Genomic DNA, 21249 nt, shown 5'->3' with positions numbered 1-21249 from the left:
CAAGAATGTGCATCTCTCAGCTGGGTTTGTCTGGTTATTCTGCCCCCTAGTGGCTAAACATGCAGTTTCATCAATTTATAGTCTATTCCACAGATTCAACTAAGAACTGAAACCAACTTTTACCATTGAACAATTAACACAACTTAATAAATCTAAATCACAGATTGTTTGATAAATGTTATATATTTGAGTTTGCTTAGAATAAATAATGGACTACTGGAGGCGTGTGATAATCTAGCGTGCGACCTCGCGCGCAGTAATTACGACCTAAGGTGATTTTTCAGGAGAGGTTTTGCACACACACACACACACACACACACACACACACACACACACACACACACACACACACTTTCCTCTTTTCCTCCCCCTCTTCCTCTCCTCTGGTGTAAACGTCCTCGGAGGACTCCAGACATTTTGATTGGCCGCGGCGCGCAGAGAGGAGGAGAGACTGACGGACTGGCACGAATTCCTCAGTGCTCCTCAAATTTCCTGAAATCTCGGAACCTCCTGCTCGCCTCCGACAAAGATCCAGCTCCCTTTCTCCCCCGAACACACACCCGAGCCGAGCAGCTTCTACACAAAATGGTAACGTATTACAATGAATGTAACATTTTCTTTCAAGTTTCCTCAACATGCCGAGGAACTGGTGTGATGGATTTGCTTAACTCTTACTTTTTCTTTTCTCGTGTCCAGATGTTGGGAAGTGTCTCCGTGCTGCTTCTGCTGGCTGTAGCTGCCTCCAACGCTGAGGTAAGTTTGGCTAAAACGTTTTTTCTTACTCTGAAACTATAGTTTTTTCTGTAGGGTTTCACCCAGTGCAAAACGTTGCCTTACATGTACTAAACGTTTTTCCACACATAACTCTGGAACGTCTGGAGGCACATTAACACAGCAGCTGTGTTCACAAAGCTAGACGAGCTAGAAAACATCTGGAAAAAGGTCTGAGTCAGTCTATTATACGACACAACCCGGTGCTGTGGGGAACATTATACATTTACAGCTCACTGTGCTGTGCCTTGTTATATATTTTATTTTGTTCTCAAGGAGATCCATTTATGCCATTGTTGTTGCCACTCAACAATGGCAATTATGAGCACAATTGTGAAGACAATCAGACTCAGGTTTGAAATGAATTGCCACTGGTACGTTTTATTTCAATAGGGACATCATTTATAAGCCTGGAAAGTTTTGCCCAAATAGGCCTAATGCTGTTTCATAGGCATGTATTAGTGTCTGTAACCTGAAACAAAAACTCACATGTTGCATGCTGCTGGACCACACACACACAGACACAGACATACTCCTAGTCTCAGTTTTCATTTTGTGGAGTTGTGAGGTTAACACAGCAAAAGCTGCAGTAAGAGGACACAAGAGTGACAGGCAGCTGTGCAAAGAAAAGAAAGGAGGGCTGGAGTCTGTGTACATCTCACCACAAGCTCAGCGCGGGGTTGCATGGCCCTCATCATCAATATTAAAGGATGCTTCAGCACAAAACGCTCCGCCGACTGGCAACTGCTCTGATGGCAAACAAATACTGTGTTTGGGTGGTCAGTCTGAGAGTATGTGTGTTTGTCTGTGGACACTGGGGTTGTGAGTGCAGAGCTGTGAGAATACTCACCTTATTGCTCTCACACTGCAGTGCTAAGTAGTCCTACCTCTGAGTAAACACAGAGATAATGTGCTGTTAGATTATCTGGCCTGATGGCTCAGAGGGATGTACACCTCCACATTCTCATTAAACTGCCTGTGAGAAAGTGAAAATCCTGTTTCCCGAAATGTCAAACTACTTATTTAAGAAATAGAAACACACACACACACACACACACACACACACACACACACACACACACACACACACACACACACACACACACACACACACACACACACACACACACACACACACACACACCAGGTGGTGGTTGATGGTCTTAACCTCACCGTGCACAGCTGTTGAACACCTGGCTTTGTGTTGACTCCTCTGTTGACCTGCACCACAGATGCATGCTGAGGAAATAAACAGGGGGAATAGCTGTAGCCTAATTAGAGGATACATCTTTCAAACAGCTACACCAAATGTGAAACTCAAGATAAACCGATTGTTCGCTGCCTAGTCTATCTTTACAGCTTCACACAGATGGCCATTAGTGTCTTCAGCTATGACATCACTCATAGTCTGACATGCAGGCCCTCCCCGCTGACCTTCAACTGCTTTCCCTACCTTTGCCCAGTGGCTGGAAAATGTGCCATTGTGTTCGCGTTTATTGGATTCATGACCGTGATCTGTGAGGTATGGCATGGTAAAGACAGAGCACACAGCAGAGTCTGTGGAGTGTACCCACCAAGTTAATGGGGAGGCATCTATTCTCCAAAGGTAATTACCCATAATATATGGCCTGTGCACTGGCCGTGGGAAGGGCCTGTCCTGGCATTCCTGTGTGTCGTCTAAAGGAGGTCAACAAGTCGGAGCAAAACTGGACCTAATGAGCCTGCAGGGTGTATTTAGGTTAGGTAAGGGGATGTGTGTTATATACATGGCATGAAGGAGCTGGACACACTGATGGAAATAGGGCTTGTGTGTGTGAACTGATGTGCTTATTTTCAGGATTTGAATGCAGGGTATTCAAATCTGGACACTCACTCTTAAAATATTAAGAAGGAGAATGCCTGTGTGCTTCCTGAGGTGAGAAATTGCAGCGTTTGATGACAAGCCGGTGTTGGAAAACTGCGTGTGTGCAGGCAGGAAACCAGATACGCATCTTGTGAATAAAATGTTGATGTTTTACTCAAACACGCCAGGAGCTTGATATGCAAAGGAGGTCGAGATGCAGGCGTAGTGAAAGTCATAAGAGTTTTCAGCCTCGGGGGACATGTGTGTGCACACACTTGCATATATAAAGAGAGAGAGAAAGCAGTGTTTACTTTACTTGTTTTGTGGCATGCAGTGTTAGTGTTTTATCCTGCATCATCCGCTGTGACAGGGTGGAATGACACAGTGGTTAATTTAGTTATCTGCAGCGGCTCTGGGTCTTGGAAAACACAGATGGCAGGAGGAAGTCAGCGCAACAAGCGCTCCTTTCCTCTTAGGCAGTCCAAGAGTTGAGACAATTAAGTAGACGGGTGGAAGTATTTCGAAGCCTGTTCCCTTGTTGAGGCCCTGGAACTGTAGCCGACTGTGATTGAGCGTCTCTTACACCCCGCCATGTTGCCACCATGTTGATGCCTGTTCTCGCTCATTCAAGGTGGGCTAAAAATATCTGCCCAGGTGGAGGGAACATGAGGGGACGCTGTGTCCTCTGTCTGTATCAGCCTGCTCTAATTACTCTAGCCCAACATCCAGTCATGGATCCTGCGCAGGGATTGTAGAGGGCGCGATGTAAAACGGAAAGGAGATGGAGCCACAGTCATAGCAATTATAGCAGGGGAGATTGTGGGTGAGGTAAGACTTGTGTAGCGAGACAGAAAAGAAAAGGGGGGTGTACTTGTTTCATGTCCCTGCAGTGTGTTCTCTTCACTCTTGGCTTGGCTTAAAAGGAGTCCTCATTTAGCTTACCAGCTGTACTGGTGTCTTATCATTACCGGCAGTCTGCACTCAAAGGCACACATAAATTAACACACACACTCAAATGACAAGGAGCTACAGAAAGTCTACTGAAGGGGTAACAGATAATGAAAATGTGACATACTTACTTACTCATACGCAATCAAAGTTAAACAGGACAAGAGGCCTCCTGAATGCAGGACATAAAAGGCATCAGTTTGTCTCTTTTCCCTCTTTGTAGCTCATGGTCAACAGCAATGAGTTATTATTGTGCTAAGTAATAGTTTGACGCTCTGATTTACTTCAGTTCAAAATTGCCTAAAACATTTTCACAAAGAAACTTGTTCTCTACATTTACTTCCACCACACATCTTCATTGTTTCCAGCGGCCCGTGTAGAGGACGCACCTTGAGATCAGGCGCTGCATCTCAAATGCTGTTTGGTGGTGAAAACGGGGTCATTGGAGGATGAGTGATTATTAACCAGCGTTATTCTCTGCAAATGTCACTGTTAAATGTTTCTACCATTAACTAGAGAACCTTGACAACTGCTGCAGCTTGAAAGTGGCTCGCTCATAAAGTTTTAATTCTGAAGTGGTTTATGCAATAGATGGATTTTTTCTTGTGATGTGTTGTGATCAGAGATGTGGGCTATAAAACACAGCAGCCATGCAAACAAAAAGGATTATCCAACCATCAATGTCAGCTATACAGACTTTTACAACTTCAAAATAATAGACCACACTTAATATACTGAGTTTGTGAGCAATTTAACATATCTTGGGTATTTTAGCCACTTAAAAAAGACAACATTTAAAAAATCAATATTAGTTCAAGTGAATGCTATATTTAGAATATGTATTATGCTTTACCTTGCCGTAAAAAAATCCCTTTCGAACAAGGTACCACCAGACTCCGTTGAGAACACATGGGAATTGCTCTTCTACCGCTGCATTGAGTGTTTAGTTTGTTTGTGTTATTGTGTTGCCATGGTGTTTTTAAAGGGTTAGTGAGAGTTCACCAAAGTAAACACTGTAGGTAATACCCTTTTTACTAAGCTAAACTATCTCTTTGTAAGGTAAAGTTGCAATATGATACTTTAAAAAACACTTGATTACAAGGAAATGTTTGTTTAGTGAAAGTACAGTGTTATTAGTAACTTTTATAAGCAAGGCATGGCGCCTGTGAGTTCAGGAAAACTTTTAATGCAAGTCCTGTGGGGATCATAAATCCAGTCACCAAATTAAGTAAACAAGCATTCCTCTCAAACGATTAAATTGGTTAAGCATGGAGCTTCATTCCTGAACTCTGAGTTCATCTTACTAGCTTTTATGAGCTTTAAACACATATAAATACCTTTATTTAGCAAATGGAGCTGTCTTAAATGTCTTGTACTTTTACAAAATATAGTGTTGCTTTAAAGTTTAAGAAAGTAAGAAATTCAAAGCAGAGTAACAAAAATGAATGATTCAGTAGTATGGAATAACTCTGAACCAATGTCCTTACGAAGAGTTTAGGCACAGTTGACGCTGAATTAAGGATCACAATTTGGTGGACGTTTTTTCATTATTGATGAATTGGCTGGTTATTTATCCAAGTTGAACCCAACATGAAAGAATTCCCAAAGGTTTTCTATAGCGTACAGGAAACATTAAGATGTAGACATGAGTTTACGAGAAATGTTCTGTGTCCCAGATTAAGTTGTATGGATTTATCATCACATCCCCTCTGACCGTTGGACATGGACATGATGAAGGTAGAGGTCTCTGAACAGATTTCAAATGGCTGCACACGTCATGCAGTCTCTAAATGAGCCTCTTCCTTCTAAAAACATGTTCCAGCCTTTAGCCCCAATACTGGCCTCAAAAAGGGAGCAGAGAAGAGGGCAGGGAATCTACAATTCTTTTGGCCTGCGTCTAGCAAGAGCCCTCCCTGTCTCCCTCCCCTTCCTCTCTCCTTTCCTGCCAGTGGAAAAATGCCCAGAACCAGCAGGGGTGGGTTGGTAAAGGAGGGGGGGGGGGGGGGTAAAGGTGGCAAAGTAGATTGAGAGAATAAGAGAGCGAAAGGACATGGGGGAAATGATTGGATCAATGATTAGAGAACAAACAAACACAATCTGTTCTTTATGCAGAAAAAGATGACAAGAAATGTAGATGAATTGAGACGGATTAAAGTGTTACAGTTCCATCGGGGATTTCCAAAGGTGAGGTGGTGGAGAGGGGACACTTTTGCCCCAGCAGGGTGACAACTGTGTGCACAGGGGAGGGGAGGCTGGGGCTGCTGCTGTTCATAGCATTTTATGTTCTCCGCTGACATTTTAACTGCTAGCAGATGTGGCTCTGCCCAGAGTGTGACTAATTTCCTGCTTTTCTTTATTCTCCCTCTCTCACTTTCACTGGGTTTTACTTTATCTCTCTTCCTTCAATCCTTCCTTTCTTTGTCCCGTCTTCCTCTTCTTCTTCTACTTCTACTTCTTCTTCTTCTTTCTTTCAGGGTGTAGTTGTTACATTTCAGCTCTTGAACAATGGGGCCTGTGGGTGTAAAATAAGAGGCTGCAGACTGGGTGACATCATCCGGTCCGTTGGTGCATTCCTTTCACACTGAATAAGAAACAGGGAGAAGGATAACAGGCAGATCTGCGTGTATACTGGTCGTTACCCAGAGTCCCTTTGTTTCTGCAGTTTTAATCTCACACCTGGTCCACCGTAAAGCATTCGAGACCACTCGTACTTCTCATATCTTTAGTACACACTCAAATTACTCTCACTTTGGCCTCCTTATTGTGTCGTTGTTGGGGGTTGAATGAGTATTTCTGATCTCAGGAGGATGTGAAGTACGAAAGCAATGAGGCTTAAACCTGATTTGGTATATACAAAGATACAGTTGAATGGTTTAACATGGAAGAACATGCTTGTCATTTGAGAATGAAGTCCCTTGAATTATTGATGGGAAATTGTATAGCTTTTAAAAACTGGAACCAATGATCGTCTGTTATGTTTCTCCCCTGTGGGATGGATTAAGTCACAAGCTTGTTTAAATTCCTCGTGGTTTGTAGTTAGTGTACGAGTGGTTCTTATTCTGCTTTGGCTGTGCTCCACTTCTCTTTCAGTTAGAGGGGAAGAGAAGTGAGAGGGAGACGCAGTGGAGCCCCCCCCTGTCTTCTCGTCGCTCCTGGCATGGTCTCATGTACTGACAGAGCTGGACAATCTGAGACAGAGGGTAGAGGAAGGGGGAGAGCCGGCACCTCTCTGACCTAGATACTGAGGAGATTTTGGTTCAAGACGAACTCTGTCGGACCCCAGCTGAGGTTAAACAAAGCTCAGGAATGTACACCCCCTACCTCCTAATCCTGTCCTTCACCTTGCTTCATCTTTTTTTCCACCTTCATTGTTTCTCCTACTGAAAACAGGCTTATCAAACAGTGGGTTGCATTGCCTGGCTGTGCGTGCATTTGTCTGTCAGTCTGAGACAATTCTTTTGGCAGTGAAGTACATGGGAAATAAAGTCATTTTAGTTTGGAAATAAACTGAATAAAGTTACATTGAGATTCACACTTTAACTCTTTATACTTGTAAATACTCTGGACAAACCGAACACAATTTAAAGAAATAGTTCCTACGACTTGGCGTTTTTTATTTTCTTTCAATCTTGTTCATTGACTTTGGAGGTTTCTTCGTTGAGAGACAGGCTAGCTGATTTCCCTTTTTCAAGTCTTTATGCTAAGCTAATCTGCTGCTAGCTGGAGATTCATATTTAATATACATGAGAGTGGAATTTATCCTCTTTACTTTAGACAAAAAAATTGATAAAGCGTATCTTCCAAAATGTCGAACTTCTCCTTTTATTCCTTCAAATGTACCAAATATCCCTTTTGTTCTAAAAACAACCATATCATATAAATTGTTCTACATAATAATTATTTTTAGAAGAACGTTTTAAGCTTAACTTTTCATCAATAGCAGCTAAACATTTTAATTGAGACAGCACACAGATGGAAGCTTTACTGTCTGCTATGAATTAACTGCCTCAGCTGCTCCTGTCATCTTCATTGTATAAACGATAAATGAGTTCTGAAATATACTTTCAGTCGAAGAAAAACGTTACGTTTTCGGGAGTAAGATGCCGAAAAAGCATCTCAACCATTCTTAAATCTTGTAATCATTTATTCTTTTGTTGTTTTTTTGGCAGCATTTTTGCTATGGTGGCATACAGATTAGTAATTCATATTAGTGACTAGAGTGAATAAAAACCACATTAATTCCCCATATTCTTGCACCCTTCTGAGATGATTTTATTTTAATATTTCAAGTTGTCAAAAGCTTAATATTTTATTTATAAAAAGACTCACCAGGCTTACTGTACCGTAGGGGAAAGAGGAACATGTTTGGTCGAACGTTTGTATCTTTGAGGTTTACGCTTACATCTAGCTGCATGCCATACATCTCATAAAAAAATAGAACAAATCATATCTTTCTGCAGCTTATTATATTCAGCTATAAAGGAAACATCACACAGAGAAGCTGATGCATGCAGCTAAAGCCCAACAACCTTTCACCTTTTCTGTGATGTGTTACAACACAGCCCTGCAAAGTAAAACATCTAACAGTGTTGGGAAAGCTAAATATGAACAGTGTTTACTGCTGGGCTGTTGTATTGGATTGCATTAAGTGAAGCTCTGTGTGCTCAATACACCAATCAAGCTGATTAAACTGATCTTGATTGCTACAGAGAGTCATATTGTTTTATAATTACCGACACAAGGTTTAATTGCAGTATTTAATAATTAAAGTTAAGTATTGTTTGTTAAAACTTATGTCCAGTAGGCTGTTTATCACTGCAGGCTCATCCAGGGAAGGTTGTTTACAATCCGTAAATCAATGTTCGCTATGTTAATGAGGGGCAGGGTGCACTGTGGGAATGGATTCACCGTGCCTCTAAAGGGACACCCGTGGGAGAGAAGCATCGATTCGCCGGCTAGATCAATGGAGCGTCACCGAGATACACACCAATATGCACACTCACACACACACAGTGACACACAAACACATATGCACAAAACATGCAGTAAATGGCGGATAGGCTTCATTTCTTATACGGTTGTGCATGGACAGCTGAAAGACATGCAGAACAAGGTTTTAATGTGTTTTTCATGTGTTAGTGGGGGCAGATTTAGCTTTGCTGTGCGACCTTATCAGCAGTGAATAATTAAATAGGCTTTTTTTTTAATTTTTTTTTTTTTAATGAAGCGGAAATATATTGCCTTTCAACTGCAGTCGGCCTTAGCATGAAGCCGAAATTGACTTTAGAGTGCACACAATCTCCTGCCTTTCGTCTTTTATTTTCACCAGCTACCTGTTTCTTCAGACTTTATTTAAAGCCTCTTCATCCTCTTCTTCCTCTCTTTGCTATCCAGCCCTGCAAAACTGGTCTCGGATCACTGACATGTCTCATGCAGCCTAAAAAAGGACATGGTACTGAGAGTGAGATGACATGACAGAGAGAGCTACCGCAGAGCAGAAATAAAAGTATACTCGACTTGAATTGTAAGACACCACGCAGAGTTAGGAAGATTAAAATATGCACTTGAGGGTTTTGAGAAATATCACTTATCTTTTTATCTTCTTCAAACCTTTAAATAATTCTAACCTCTTGACTAAAAGATTAAAACACAAAGAAATGGAAGAAAAGGGACACAGGAAAATGAGCTGTATATGCAATCAGTTTAATGCTTGAGGCAGCTCTCTGTATTAACGCCTCTGTGTAATCTGTTATGACTCACCAGTCACGTACCAGAGCTATAGCTCCAGTGTTTGGTTTTTAATGTGAAGGAAAATATGGCATCATTTGTTAGCTGTAATGAAAAATTGATGTCATTTTAGTAGGACACAAACAGCGGGTGTGTTTGTTATTTTTTGTGCTGAGGTGTAGATAATAAATTGTTATGTTTGCTCTGATGGTGATTAGGTTAATGAGTGTGTTGCATGCGCTGTAGCATCCTAGTCATGGTGGGGTCTGCAGAGAATACTGGTTGTGTTTCAGCATGTTGACATTATGGTCTTAATCTTGGTTTCTGAAACACAAATTACCTTGGTCGAGAGACACCTGAATTTGCCATCTGTTACTGTGGTGGAAAGCCAGGATACTGTCATGCTTTAACACCTTATCAATGTATGCAATGTGTGCAGGAGTGGAGTTTAAAAGCCTCAATTCTAAAACTCTTAATCCTAAATACGGGTACAACAAACGGCTATTTTCGCTCTCGATTAATGGATAAGTTGGTTGTTCTATAAAATGTAAGAATTAGGAAATCCATGATCATTGTTTCCAAAGCCCGAGAGGATGTCCTCAATGTTGTTCTAATGTCAACAACTCAATGATATAACCTTTTTCTATCAAAGTATTGAAACCAGAACATATGTGCATTTTTATAAAATATAACTCAAACTAAATGACTGAATATGACAGATTTAGAGTCACACAGGGAGATACATATTGTCCAGGTTCTATGTAAGCCTTGAATTGTGACCAAGGCAAGGTTAGGAGCCAAAACAAGGACAACAACCGTTCTTGATGATGATGCATGTCTGCCTGCTCCAGTTCATAGCAACAATGAAGGCTCCATGCAGGCATGATTTATGTCCACATAAGGCAGCCTCCCTTCCCTGGTGTGTTGAAGAGTGGTTTGGTGACATTACAGTCGATTGTCCATTGTTTTTGTACAGTCTGTGTCAATAATAAATCCTGAACACACTCTGCTGTGATATAACTAAGGGGCTTGGTTCCATTTGCCTCTTTTGATTGACACCTCTGTGATCTTTCCAAAACAGGAACCTGAACATGCTTTCACCATAGCAACAAACCACTTCAAAAACGCTTGTCAGGCATCCTCTGCTGGTTATAGAGATGGTCAGAGCTCTACGTTTATACCAGCTTCATCTAAGCCGCCCATCCATTATTCATGATCTCATCGAAGGTTTCTACAGGTTTCAACAGGCTTCTCGCCCAGCTGTGTCTAACAAACTGAATTGTCCAACATGCTCAAAGCCACAGGGATTGCTTTGAAGATTTTCCATGACCTCAACTCCTGAGTGCAAATATGTGCGTGTCTCTAAAAGTATGCATAGAAATGAAGCAAAAGCCTACAATCCCTCTCCTCTGACCACTTCAGGGTTAACGCTGCTGCACTGCAATACAGTACATGCATGTGACTGCCGCCCCTCTCCCAGCATCCATCTTGTTATATTCTTTCATTAGTGAGCTTATGAGAGTTTGGTCAGAAATCCAGCTCCAGGTTCACCTACATACCAGACTTTGGACAAACACACACAGCAGCTTGGAAGCCATCTCACGTGCACTCACACACGGAGGGCCAACTTTCTGTCTCGCTCTTGCAGGAAACAGCGGCTTAAAGAGGAGGAGGGGAGTCTAGAGTAACAGGGAGGAGAAAACATTTCACTGAGCATGGGAATGGGCCCAAAGGAAAACACAGCTCAGACTCCAGATGTGGAAACACCCTGTACACACGCACACACAAACCCCCACATACACTTATACAAATACAAATACACACAGATAGGGTAAGGGAGAAGTAATGAGGGTCATAACGCAGCTCCAGGACCTCCGCTTGCTTGGCGTCTTGTGATTGGTTGGATTTTAGCTCCAGTGAACTCATTTTTTGGCAAGTCCTCTGGTGATATTCAATAAACAAGCAAAAGACAAAGAAACAAAGGCAAGCGTCAACAAGAGAAAATTAGACTGACTATATGTAATCGAAAATAAAAGTTTAACTGACGCATGTGAAGTCTCATCCTGCTTGCCTCTCATTCTGTCTTCAGTTTGTCTCCAATACCCCTCAAACCGAGATATGTTGTCATCGCTGCAGCTGTATTTTGTTATGAATTTCTTAATCATCAACAGCATACTGTAAGGTCTTTGAAAGTAGGTGAATTGTGTTTCCAAGTGAGTCAGAAGAATAACCCTGAAGTAATGGCCATTTGAATTTACCATATTGGTGAGGTAGCGCCTCCTAAAGGGGAAATGGTGTCATTTTTTTCAGGATAGCAGAGTTGATTTGTGTCTTTGGATGTTTTTGCTAAAATGAAGTGTTGAGGAGAAAAGACAACACTTACAGTTTTTTTTGGCTGTTTGGCTTTTTTTTGGCTGTATAAAAATTGTCGGGAAAAAAAACACATTTAAGTGTTGGACCAAGAATTTCATGGAAAAATAGACATTTTACAATCAAAGATTTATAATATGAATTAACTTATTTGTTTTTGATATGTATATTTAATTTATTTAATGTTACTTAGTTTTACTAGTTATTTTGTATCTTCCTTTAATGACCATTATGTATCTGTATAGCAGCTGCGTGTTGGTGTGTGTGAGGATACGTGCATTTGTTGAATTTCCTGTTTCAGGAGCTGCTCTTCAAATGTCATTGTCCAATGTGAGCAATTTTAAGAGGAATTGTATTCAATAGGAATATCTTGCTCATTAACAAACAGAAAAAAGGGGAAATGCTAAACCAGAGCCTCTTCATTTCTGGATGTATTCAAGGAAGAGATACGATACTGGTAAACAGAGTGAAGAGGAAACGGTCAATGTATACGTCTGTGAGGAAGTTTGATGGTTCAATGTGAAACCTTGTGGTTAGTACAGTACATGTTTAAAATGTGGTTGGCAACTTCCCAGTGCCTATAAATGGGTATGTTAATGTAATTGGGCAACAGCGCCACCCTGTGTGTGAAATCTGTAGAAATCAATAATGTTTCTAAAGTGCCTAGTAATTATAATAACAGCTTTGAATGTGTTTCCTTTCTGACAGGAGCTGCAGAGCAAGAGCAAAGTGTGTGCTAATGTGTTCTGTGGGGCCGGCAGAGAGTGTGCTGTCACAGAGAAAGGGGAGCCCAGCTGTCTGTGTATAGAGGTGAGTATTACATACAGTACAGTATGTGACTCTGTAGAGACCAGGGGACATTACTTCAACACAATAAAAAAGTGGTAACATTTCAAAAATACCTATTCCCCTAGTTTTCAGCTGTATTCTCTCCCCATGTCTTTGCAGAGCTGTAAGCCCCACAAGAGGTCAGTGTGTGGCAGTAATTCTAAGACCTACAGGAATCACTGTGAGCTCCACAGGGATGCCTGTCTGACTGGCTTGAAGGTCCAGGTGGCCCACGATGGACACTGCCATGGTGAGAGAACAGCAGCACACCACACAAAATGTCCCAATCTCACAACAAAAGAAGCTTTCAGACAGAGTGGTCAAGGAATTGCTGAACTAAAACGTCCCTGTTGATCTTTAACAACTTCAACAACGAGTTAACATTGAAAGTTTGAGTCACATAATCTATGATGCCCATGCTTCATAAAATGCATTATAAAATGACTTATGATCTCTTTTTTGGCATGTGATAATTGTTACATAGGTTTTAGGTCAACCTTAGTATCATCAACTGCTTTATCAAATGTCTCTTTTACTATCCCAATAAATTACACCTCTGAGTGAGGTTAAGACTGTAATAATGTTATCATTGAATATTACAAGTATGTTCTTATCAAGGACCAAGTGTTCTGATAGTCAAGGGTGCTTTTTCTACCTGGTGCCAATTCTGAGTATGATGGAAGCAGAGGGGGTCTTTTTTTAAACCATATTCCAACATGTTTTTCCTGTGCTACGTTTTGCTTTAGCTACGTTGAACCCTTGAGAAACGTTCCTTTAGTTATCGTGCTATTGAAAAACTGAATGTGGTAACTGTACCCTTTACCCTTTTCATGCTTTCTAATTAATTACTGACATTGTTTGAATCAGTGTGATAGATACATAGCCCAACAATAACACTTCAATGGTTAGCATGTCACGGTGTTACTGAGTAAAGATGTAGCGATCAAAGTCTTCGCACCTGATAACCTGCTGATGCCCTCAATGATCCAATACCAATGCTCTGGTTTTATACAATATTCCTCACTGCATATAACCCAATCAGAAAATAATCTGTCATAAAATATGAGTCCAGGGACTCCTGAAACTAATAACATGTAATGTTATTACAGGGATATGTGGGAAGTCAACTGAGGGTAGAAGCTCAAATATAAATCTAACCTTGTTATTGTTTGGTTATTTGAGCATTCGCCCAATGTGGATCCCTAAGCTTCTAAGTTTATTATCCCAACATGACTTCATACTCACCCTAAACAATGGAGCAGCCATTTTAATCAACCACACACACTTGAGAATCTCAAATATTAACTAAAAGCCTGCTTTGTATCCTTAAAGTTGGACAGCATTTGGCTCATCTGTTAAATGGTAGAGATGCTGATCATACTGTTAGGAGTTAATTGAACGGATTAGTTTGTGATCTCAGAAGCAGCCATTTTTTCATGGACCTGATACCTGAAGTGATCGGGTGGCTAGTGAACAATATAGTGCCATCCACATGTCCCTGCTCACCCCTGGTCTTGACTTATCAATTAAATCATCTAATATTAGCATCTTATCTTGAGTGAACTTTAACCACTGTCACTTAGTGATATGACACTTTGGCCCCGCTGAACTTGACATTGATCAGTGCTGTGGCAGAAAAAGTATTTAGGGGAAATAGTTACATCACGCTGTACTCTATGCAGACCTTTGGCCTAATTCTCAGTTGCAACCAAGTTTATCTCCATTATTCTGAATCAAGTCAATGCATGTTTTTTTTGTTTTAAATGTTCTTGTCTTTCTCTGTTGTTTTAGAGAAGAAAACAGAAAAGGCCGCTGCCAGCCCAGGTGAGTTTTTGTATTAGTATATTGTATATTAGCCACGTAAAAAACAAAAATCGAATTAAATGATTTTTTTTATTGGTGTACCCCTTTGGTGTTTTGATTAAGTCCATGGTTCCCAGGTGGGTTATGGGTATGTTCACTATGTCTGTGCAATAACTGTATTTTATAGTCTAATAAAAGCACTTGATTAATATGGAACTTCTGACATATGCACTAATGGACATGGGTCAAACATGATAGCTTACAAGATAAATGTTGCCCTTTGGATTATTCATTAATGCTGCTGTGGTATGGAAATCTTCCCTCCCCCGCAGTGGTTTGCTATGCTGCTGACCGCAATGAGCTGAGGGGTCGTGTGATCCAGTGGCTGCAGACTGAGGTGGTCCCAGACGGATGGTTTGCCAAGGGATCCAACTTCTCTGACATCCTGCTCAAGTACTTCAAGGTCGGCTTTTTCTCTCTGTACAGGACAGAATGAACCCCAGTTTCAATTAGTGCACACAATTGTTCCCAAGTTTATATATTCATGTGAATATTCATATTCTCCAAACCCTCTTCTCCTTAGAGCCGCCTCCGACTCTGTCTAATTGTTTATGTAGCAGACCTTTCAAGCATGTCAGCTGGAACCCTTCCTCTATTTGTTAGTACATGAATGACATTAAAGCAGAATGGGAAGATGGTTCTTTGAACAATTTGTGCAAACCGCTTAATTTCTTTTTCTTTTTTGTCCCAGCATAAAAATACATTACATAATTTGAGAGTATATTTATAGCTAACTTTAGCATCTCATGGTCTAACCCTTTGTTAAGTTGCCCTACACAGACAATAGAAACAGAGCCTTCGGGTTAATATGCAGCCCTGGTGTTCATTTAATGTGATGAGCATTTATATAAAGATACATGCCAAAAAATAAATTGATATAGTTTTTCATGCTCCAACACCCATTGCTGTTCCAGCCTCATTTCTAAAATATCACAAAAGAGATCCAGGCTGTAAGTAGAGGCAGTCTTTAAGTGTTCATGACAAGGTGATTTTACCACATCTTTACGGGAAGATTGTCATGGCAACTGGTGTGCTCTAGGTGCATTTTGTGGCAGTGATGGCAAATGTACCTGTGTCCTAGACTGATGTGTCTATCAGAAACACCAATAAGTAATATATTAATTGTGAATATTTAGTTTGATTGTTCATATTTACTGTACAAAAGCATTAACTGTCTCTCTCATGTTTCTCTGTACGTTTCTGCAGTCTTACGACAATGGTGATTCCCAGCTGGACTCCTCAGAGCTGCTCAAATTCATCGGACAAAATGACTCTGTTGTGGAGCTGCAGTCCTACGCAGACCAGGAGAGCAACAAGCTGCTCAGGTCCGTGTGGTTGTTGGTCTGTTTTTATGCTTAAATTAGATTGTATTAGGGCAAGCAGGGAAAATGAAAAACTGCCACTGTTTGCAATGTTCCACCCAAACTGTGTCAAAGTTTTCCGCTGTGGCAATGCTTGCACATACAGATCCATATCTGTGTGGGGCTGTGCTATTTAAAGCTAGAGAGGGAATTCATTGAACTCTATCTAGCCTGTGTACACTTTACTGAAGGCCTCCTGTGGGAGCCTGCACTGGAATAAACACCTGTACTCTGTGGGATACAACCTGTATATATACAGTCTATGGATACAACACTCATTATTCTTTCTTCTGTATGCTTCTTTTTTTTGCAATGTGCTGCCACTGTAGGAGGAGCTAATGTTTATCCAATGTTTACAACGTGTTTATCTGTGCTTCCCAGGAGCCTGTGTGTTGATGCCCTCATTGAACTCTCTGATGAGAACGCAGACTGGAAGCTGAGCTTTGACGAGTTCCTCAACTGCCTGAAGCCTGGCTTCAATCCACCAGAGAAGAGTAAGCTTAAAGTTATATCCTGTGTATTTTGACATAGTTTAACAAAGAGTTACACACCAGTAGATATAGTTTATGGATGCATTGACATAAGCTCACTTAGGCAGTCCTGACAATTGGCAAACTGCCTCAAATTGCTTGTTTTTTTTAGCTATGGTTCTCATTTCACAACATTCGAGGTTGTCAGATCGCTGTGCTGTTCACACATCACAACATGTTCTTTTGCAGTCTGGAGTCTTGAAGTCTTGATTTCAGTCTGCTCAGTCATGTGATGCAGCTTTATGTGGGATAAAGTTCACAGGAAGCAGAGGCTCTGTCAGAGAAATAACATTCTGGTAGGACCACTGAACCCTGGAGCTTCACCAGACTCAAGCACACACACACACACACACACACACACACACACACACACACACACACACACACACACACACACACACACACACACACACACACACACACACCACACACACACACACACACACACACACACACACACACACACACACACACACACACACACACACACACACACACACACACACACACACACACACACACACACACACACACACACACACATCGCTGACTACTGATTAGTAAGCAAAAACATGCCAAAGGCCTACAACTTTCAAATGAAACTACTGGATGAATGGATGATGTGGCATTTGTAAATGCTGACAAGTCTTGGTCATGCAAATTGATTAAAGTTAAATGCTGTTTCTGCTGCAGTCTACTATCTGCAGTTTACCTTTTACTATCTAAGTTTGCCATGCGTCTTTCTGCAGAATGTGCCTTGGAGGATGAGACATATGAGGACGGAGCAGAGACCCAGGTCGAGTGTAACCGATGTGTTTGTGCATGCGGCAACTGGGTTTGCACTGCTATGACCTGCACTGGTGAGTTCAAACACTGGGCATGATCTTTATGCTATTTATTCTTTTGGTCATTTTAATCACACACAAACACATTGAAATAAACAGCCTTGTGGCCATTTTTGACTATTTTGTTATCTGTGCAGACAAAACGGCAGCTGTGGATGAGTCTTTGGATGCTGGGGCGGAGATGACTGAGGAGGAGTGGAACCTCCGTGTGGCCGAGCTCAACAAGCACCAGGTCTGTCTTTGTTATCTGAAAACCCCTGTCAACAAGAAAAAGTATGCAATGTGCTCATCGTGTATATGGCACGTAAATTATAAGTCCGAAAAAAGCACCTTTCCAAAGTCAAAACTTGCAATGTGTATTTTCAAAGCGCCATCACTGCCCTCTGCTCATAGGAATAAACGTATTGTAAGGTCAATGTAATATCCCTGACATTGAGCCATAACCCAAGTGACTTCTTTTATATTCCTTCAGGATATAACCTTCATTACTTGCAATGTGTCCCAGGGCAAAGAGCATTTGAATCAAACTGCTCAGCCAGCAAAAAACAATTCACATAAGAATTGGTAGTTGTACATTTGTATGTGACTGTACCAACCTTACACAGTTCAGTGAACCAGGGTATCAGCAATTTTATGAATCTTGGCTTTTAAAGAGTAGCAATAAATGAAAAAGATGGGAATAAAGAGATGTTTTCTAAATAAGGTCGATGAAACTATGAATTTGCCATGGATATGAAATACAGGGAATATGGCAGAAAGAAAATTATCATCAACCTTTTCTTTTATTATATAGATTGTAAAGTGGATGTCCTAAACTAAGGTTTTGTGTGAATGATTCACAATCATAAACATATATAGCTGGGTATTCTTAAAAGTGAATTATACTTTGAAGGAATTAGTGAAACCAGTTAAAGGATTTAGAAATGTAAAAATACAAAGCCGTGCCATAGAAAATCCAACGACACAAGCCCTTAACAATGCCACACAGAAGTAAGAATCGTAAAATAAAATAATTGTGGATTAAGTAACACTGAAAGATGTATACAACTAAGTTTAATCAAAATAGCAGCATTAACATGATGTGATATGTTAACTACATTTGTCAGAAGTCAACATGTCAACTGTTAATTGTCCACTCATAGTCCTTAATAGATCAATGTTTTATTAGTGTCACTGTTATCGTGTAAATATAATGTATATTTTTCACAGCCCTAACGCCAAATCCACCCTCCTGCTTTAATTGGAGTCTAGTTGAAGTGCTCTCTAAACCACATAGCCTATTATAATGGTAGAACACTTGATGCTTAAAAACGGTCTGGGTATCACTTAGAACATAAAGGAATAATGCAGTGTTAAGGAAACAAACAGTGGTCTAAAAAGAAGTGCTGGAACCTCCTGGACAACACATAAAGACGTGCTGCCTCTAAAACCTCTCTAGACCAGGAATTCTGATCTAGAACCTCTGTAGCCCAGGAATGAAGTTCTAGAACCAAGTTCTGAAAATCTTTCTGGAACCTCTACAGTCAAAATGTTTTGGTGGCATTTCTGCTCTTGTGTGTGTGCTTGCTTATTTATGTAGGACTAGGGCTCTGGCTTGAGTCCATGGCTGAGTCAGCAAGGTCATGTACACTCTACTCCAGAAGGGCAGCTTATGAGGCTTTTGTAAACAAAACTGGCTGTGTAGGTGCGAGTTTGAGGTGACCAGGTGTAGCTGAACTCGGTCATAAGGACATTGCTACAAATCATCAATGTTGCTTTTCATGAATAAAGCATTACATTTGATTTTTTTTTTCAAAGATTTTACAAAGATTTCCTTACATCATTATAAATCCAGTGTGTTAAATAAATTGTACACTATATCTCACTTTTTTTTGTCCAATCCTTTTCATTGTTTTGGAAACAGGAAACTGTTGAGAAGATGAAGTCCAGCAGCACAAAGGAGGCCTAAATAAGGAAACAATGAAGGAGAGGATTCACGTCATCACCCTTTCTCCATACTTGATTTATTCAGCGAACATGTGTTATTATACTGACTTTTCCATGTTTCTTGCTCTGTTAATTATTATACATTTTTTTACGATGTTTAAGTGTTTGAGTTGATGTTTGTTAGATTCAGGGGCAATCATAGAGTATTATAGGATTCCCCTGTGTTCAGTACTGTCATATTTGATTGTATTATTGCCTCTACACTAGTGCTGGGGCTATTTTTTACAACAATCCTTATATTTTTACAGTTATTATGAAGAAAAAAAACATGTCAAGTTTTCACTGTTTGGGAGTCGTTGTTTGAGAAAGTAGTGTTGAAAGGATCTAGGAGTTAATCTGTTGAAATGCAGGAGCTGTTGGAGATCTGACTACTTGCAGAATTGTTCTCCCCTCCCTCGCAGGTTTTACGATCAGCATCTTGGTTCAGGAAGATGGGACAAGAGGGTAAAGCTACTAGTGATTTTGATTTTGTTGCCATATATAGAACTGCCACAGTAGGCCACTACTTGACCAATGCACTTCTCTTTCTTTCCTTTCTAGCTTTCTTATGCTTTAGTTTAGCTCAATTCTATGTACGATGTTTTATCAGCTTGAGTTGGAACTGTTGTTCCCATGTTATGCTCAGGCAAGTCTCTCTGGTGCTTTTTGGTTAAACATTTCTGTCTGTGTCTTGAGAGACAAAGACGTAGTGGTCCAGCTGTCACTGTGGAGCAACTGCACCAAGGTGAGACCTGATCTTTGAATATAGCATGATGAAAAGTAAAACCAAAGTTTTGATGAAATGTTTGAATCTCCAGGTAAAACATTACTCTGGACCCAGCAACAACACTATACCTGTGCTTTCAAAATCACATACAGAAGGACTAGCCTCAGCTATAGTAGCGTAGACGCATCAATAACCGGGTGAATATGAATTGTGTGTGTGTGTGGTTGTGTGTGTGTGCTAACGAAGTGTGATGCTGAGAGTAGTTTGGTTTGTAAAATGTGTATTTGTTAAAATCCTGTATCTAAATTGGAAGGATTGACAATAAAACCAGTGCCTTAGACCTGCAAAAAGTATGGTTTCTACCTTTTCCTGCACATAGGTGTTCCTGAGTGTGCTTTGCTGAAGTTTAGCAGTTAAATAGTGCTTTGTGACTCCATCCTTGATAAATGTCTGTGTGAAAGTTGCATTACTAGGTTCAAGATAAATCGTTATATTCCACTAAGGGTGCAGACTGTAAGGAGTATGTATGTATGCCAATAAAGCCCAATACACCATAGCATGGCTTTGTCACTTTGTATGTGTGTGTGCTTTTACCAAATTACAACTTCAAAATACTGAAGTGAAAGAGGAAGTTCCCCTTCATCCTGTTATTCCTTACTAACAAATACATAAGGAACCCATTACTTCCCTTGTAGACTCTCATTTGACAGCCTGTGTATTTTAAAATCCTAAATTGTTGTTATTACCAGACAGTTTCTTTCACAAATATATTTTCCAAAACTTATCAAGACTTAGTTATTTTTCCCTTGCTTTTCTTAATAGCCATTTTCTCTGTAATGTCTTGCTCTTGTCTTTGGTAATGTTCTGTGAAGCACTTGCATATAACTTTACATTCATACTCTATTATAGTACATTGTAAAGGTAATATGAGGGCCAAGTGCACTTTTAGGCTTAAACAGCCCTGTATTTTAGCTGGTCCACGTGAAACCATTTCCACATTTGGACGTTTGAACATCTTCTGCATTTTATCTTATCATTTATATTTTGATTCTAAAGTGTGTTAACTAACTACAGCAGCCATAAGCAGTTTCTCAAAACTGTACACAACTTGAATGTGCCCTAATTCTCATCATATCGCAAGCTATAAAATGAACGGCAGTGACAGGCATGTGGATAGATCTGACTACAGTGGGAGCAACCCGATTATCCTGTACTATATTCACATTCTATGCACACCCAAGTCAGCGTGAGTAGCCTATTGCATAATGCAATAAAAGAGGGGTGTTGCATAATAGCAGACAAGGCTGGACAGTTGGCATGATGGATCATCGGCCATCAATCTTCTGTTGTAACTACCCTGAGAAAATTACGCAACGCAATTACACACAGCAACGTGTTGTTGTACGGCTATAAAAATATCAATAAACGGTGCCCATATAAACCTGCTACAAATCTCTTGATTAGTAATGAC

At 40.5% G+C, this 21249-nt stretch overlaps 1 protein-coding gene across 1 annotated transcript; it reads left to right on the top strand.

The window, feature by feature from the left end:
* The first annotated feature begins 345 nt into the window (after positions 1–345).
* LOC117481115 (follistatin-related protein 1-like) lies at positions 346–20334 on the top strand. The gene is made up of 11 exons (XM_034128656.1): positions 346–588; positions 697–753; positions 12368–12469; positions 12608–12737; positions 14279–14311; positions 14623–14753; positions 15557–15675; positions 16093–16205; positions 16991–17101; positions 17224–17318; positions 18990–20334. Exons 1-11 carry the CDS (start codon positions 586–588, stop codon positions 19032–19034), a joined length of 939 nt encoding a protein of 312 aa, XP_033984547.1. The 5' UTR covers positions 346–585; the 3' UTR covers positions 19035–20334.
* The last annotated feature ends 915 nt before the right edge of the window (positions 20335–21249 follow it).

The sequence above is a fragment of the Trematomus bernacchii genome, unplaced genomic scaffold, assembly GCF_902827165.1.
Source record: "Trematomus bernacchii unplaced genomic scaffold, fTreBer1.1, whole genome shotgun sequence".
Taxonomy (NCBI): Eukaryota; Metazoa; Chordata; class Actinopteri; order Perciformes; family Nototheniidae; genus Trematomus; species Trematomus bernacchii.
The sequence above is the reverse complement of the archived record's forward strand: the minus strand, read 5'-3'. Positions and strand labels throughout refer to the sequence as shown.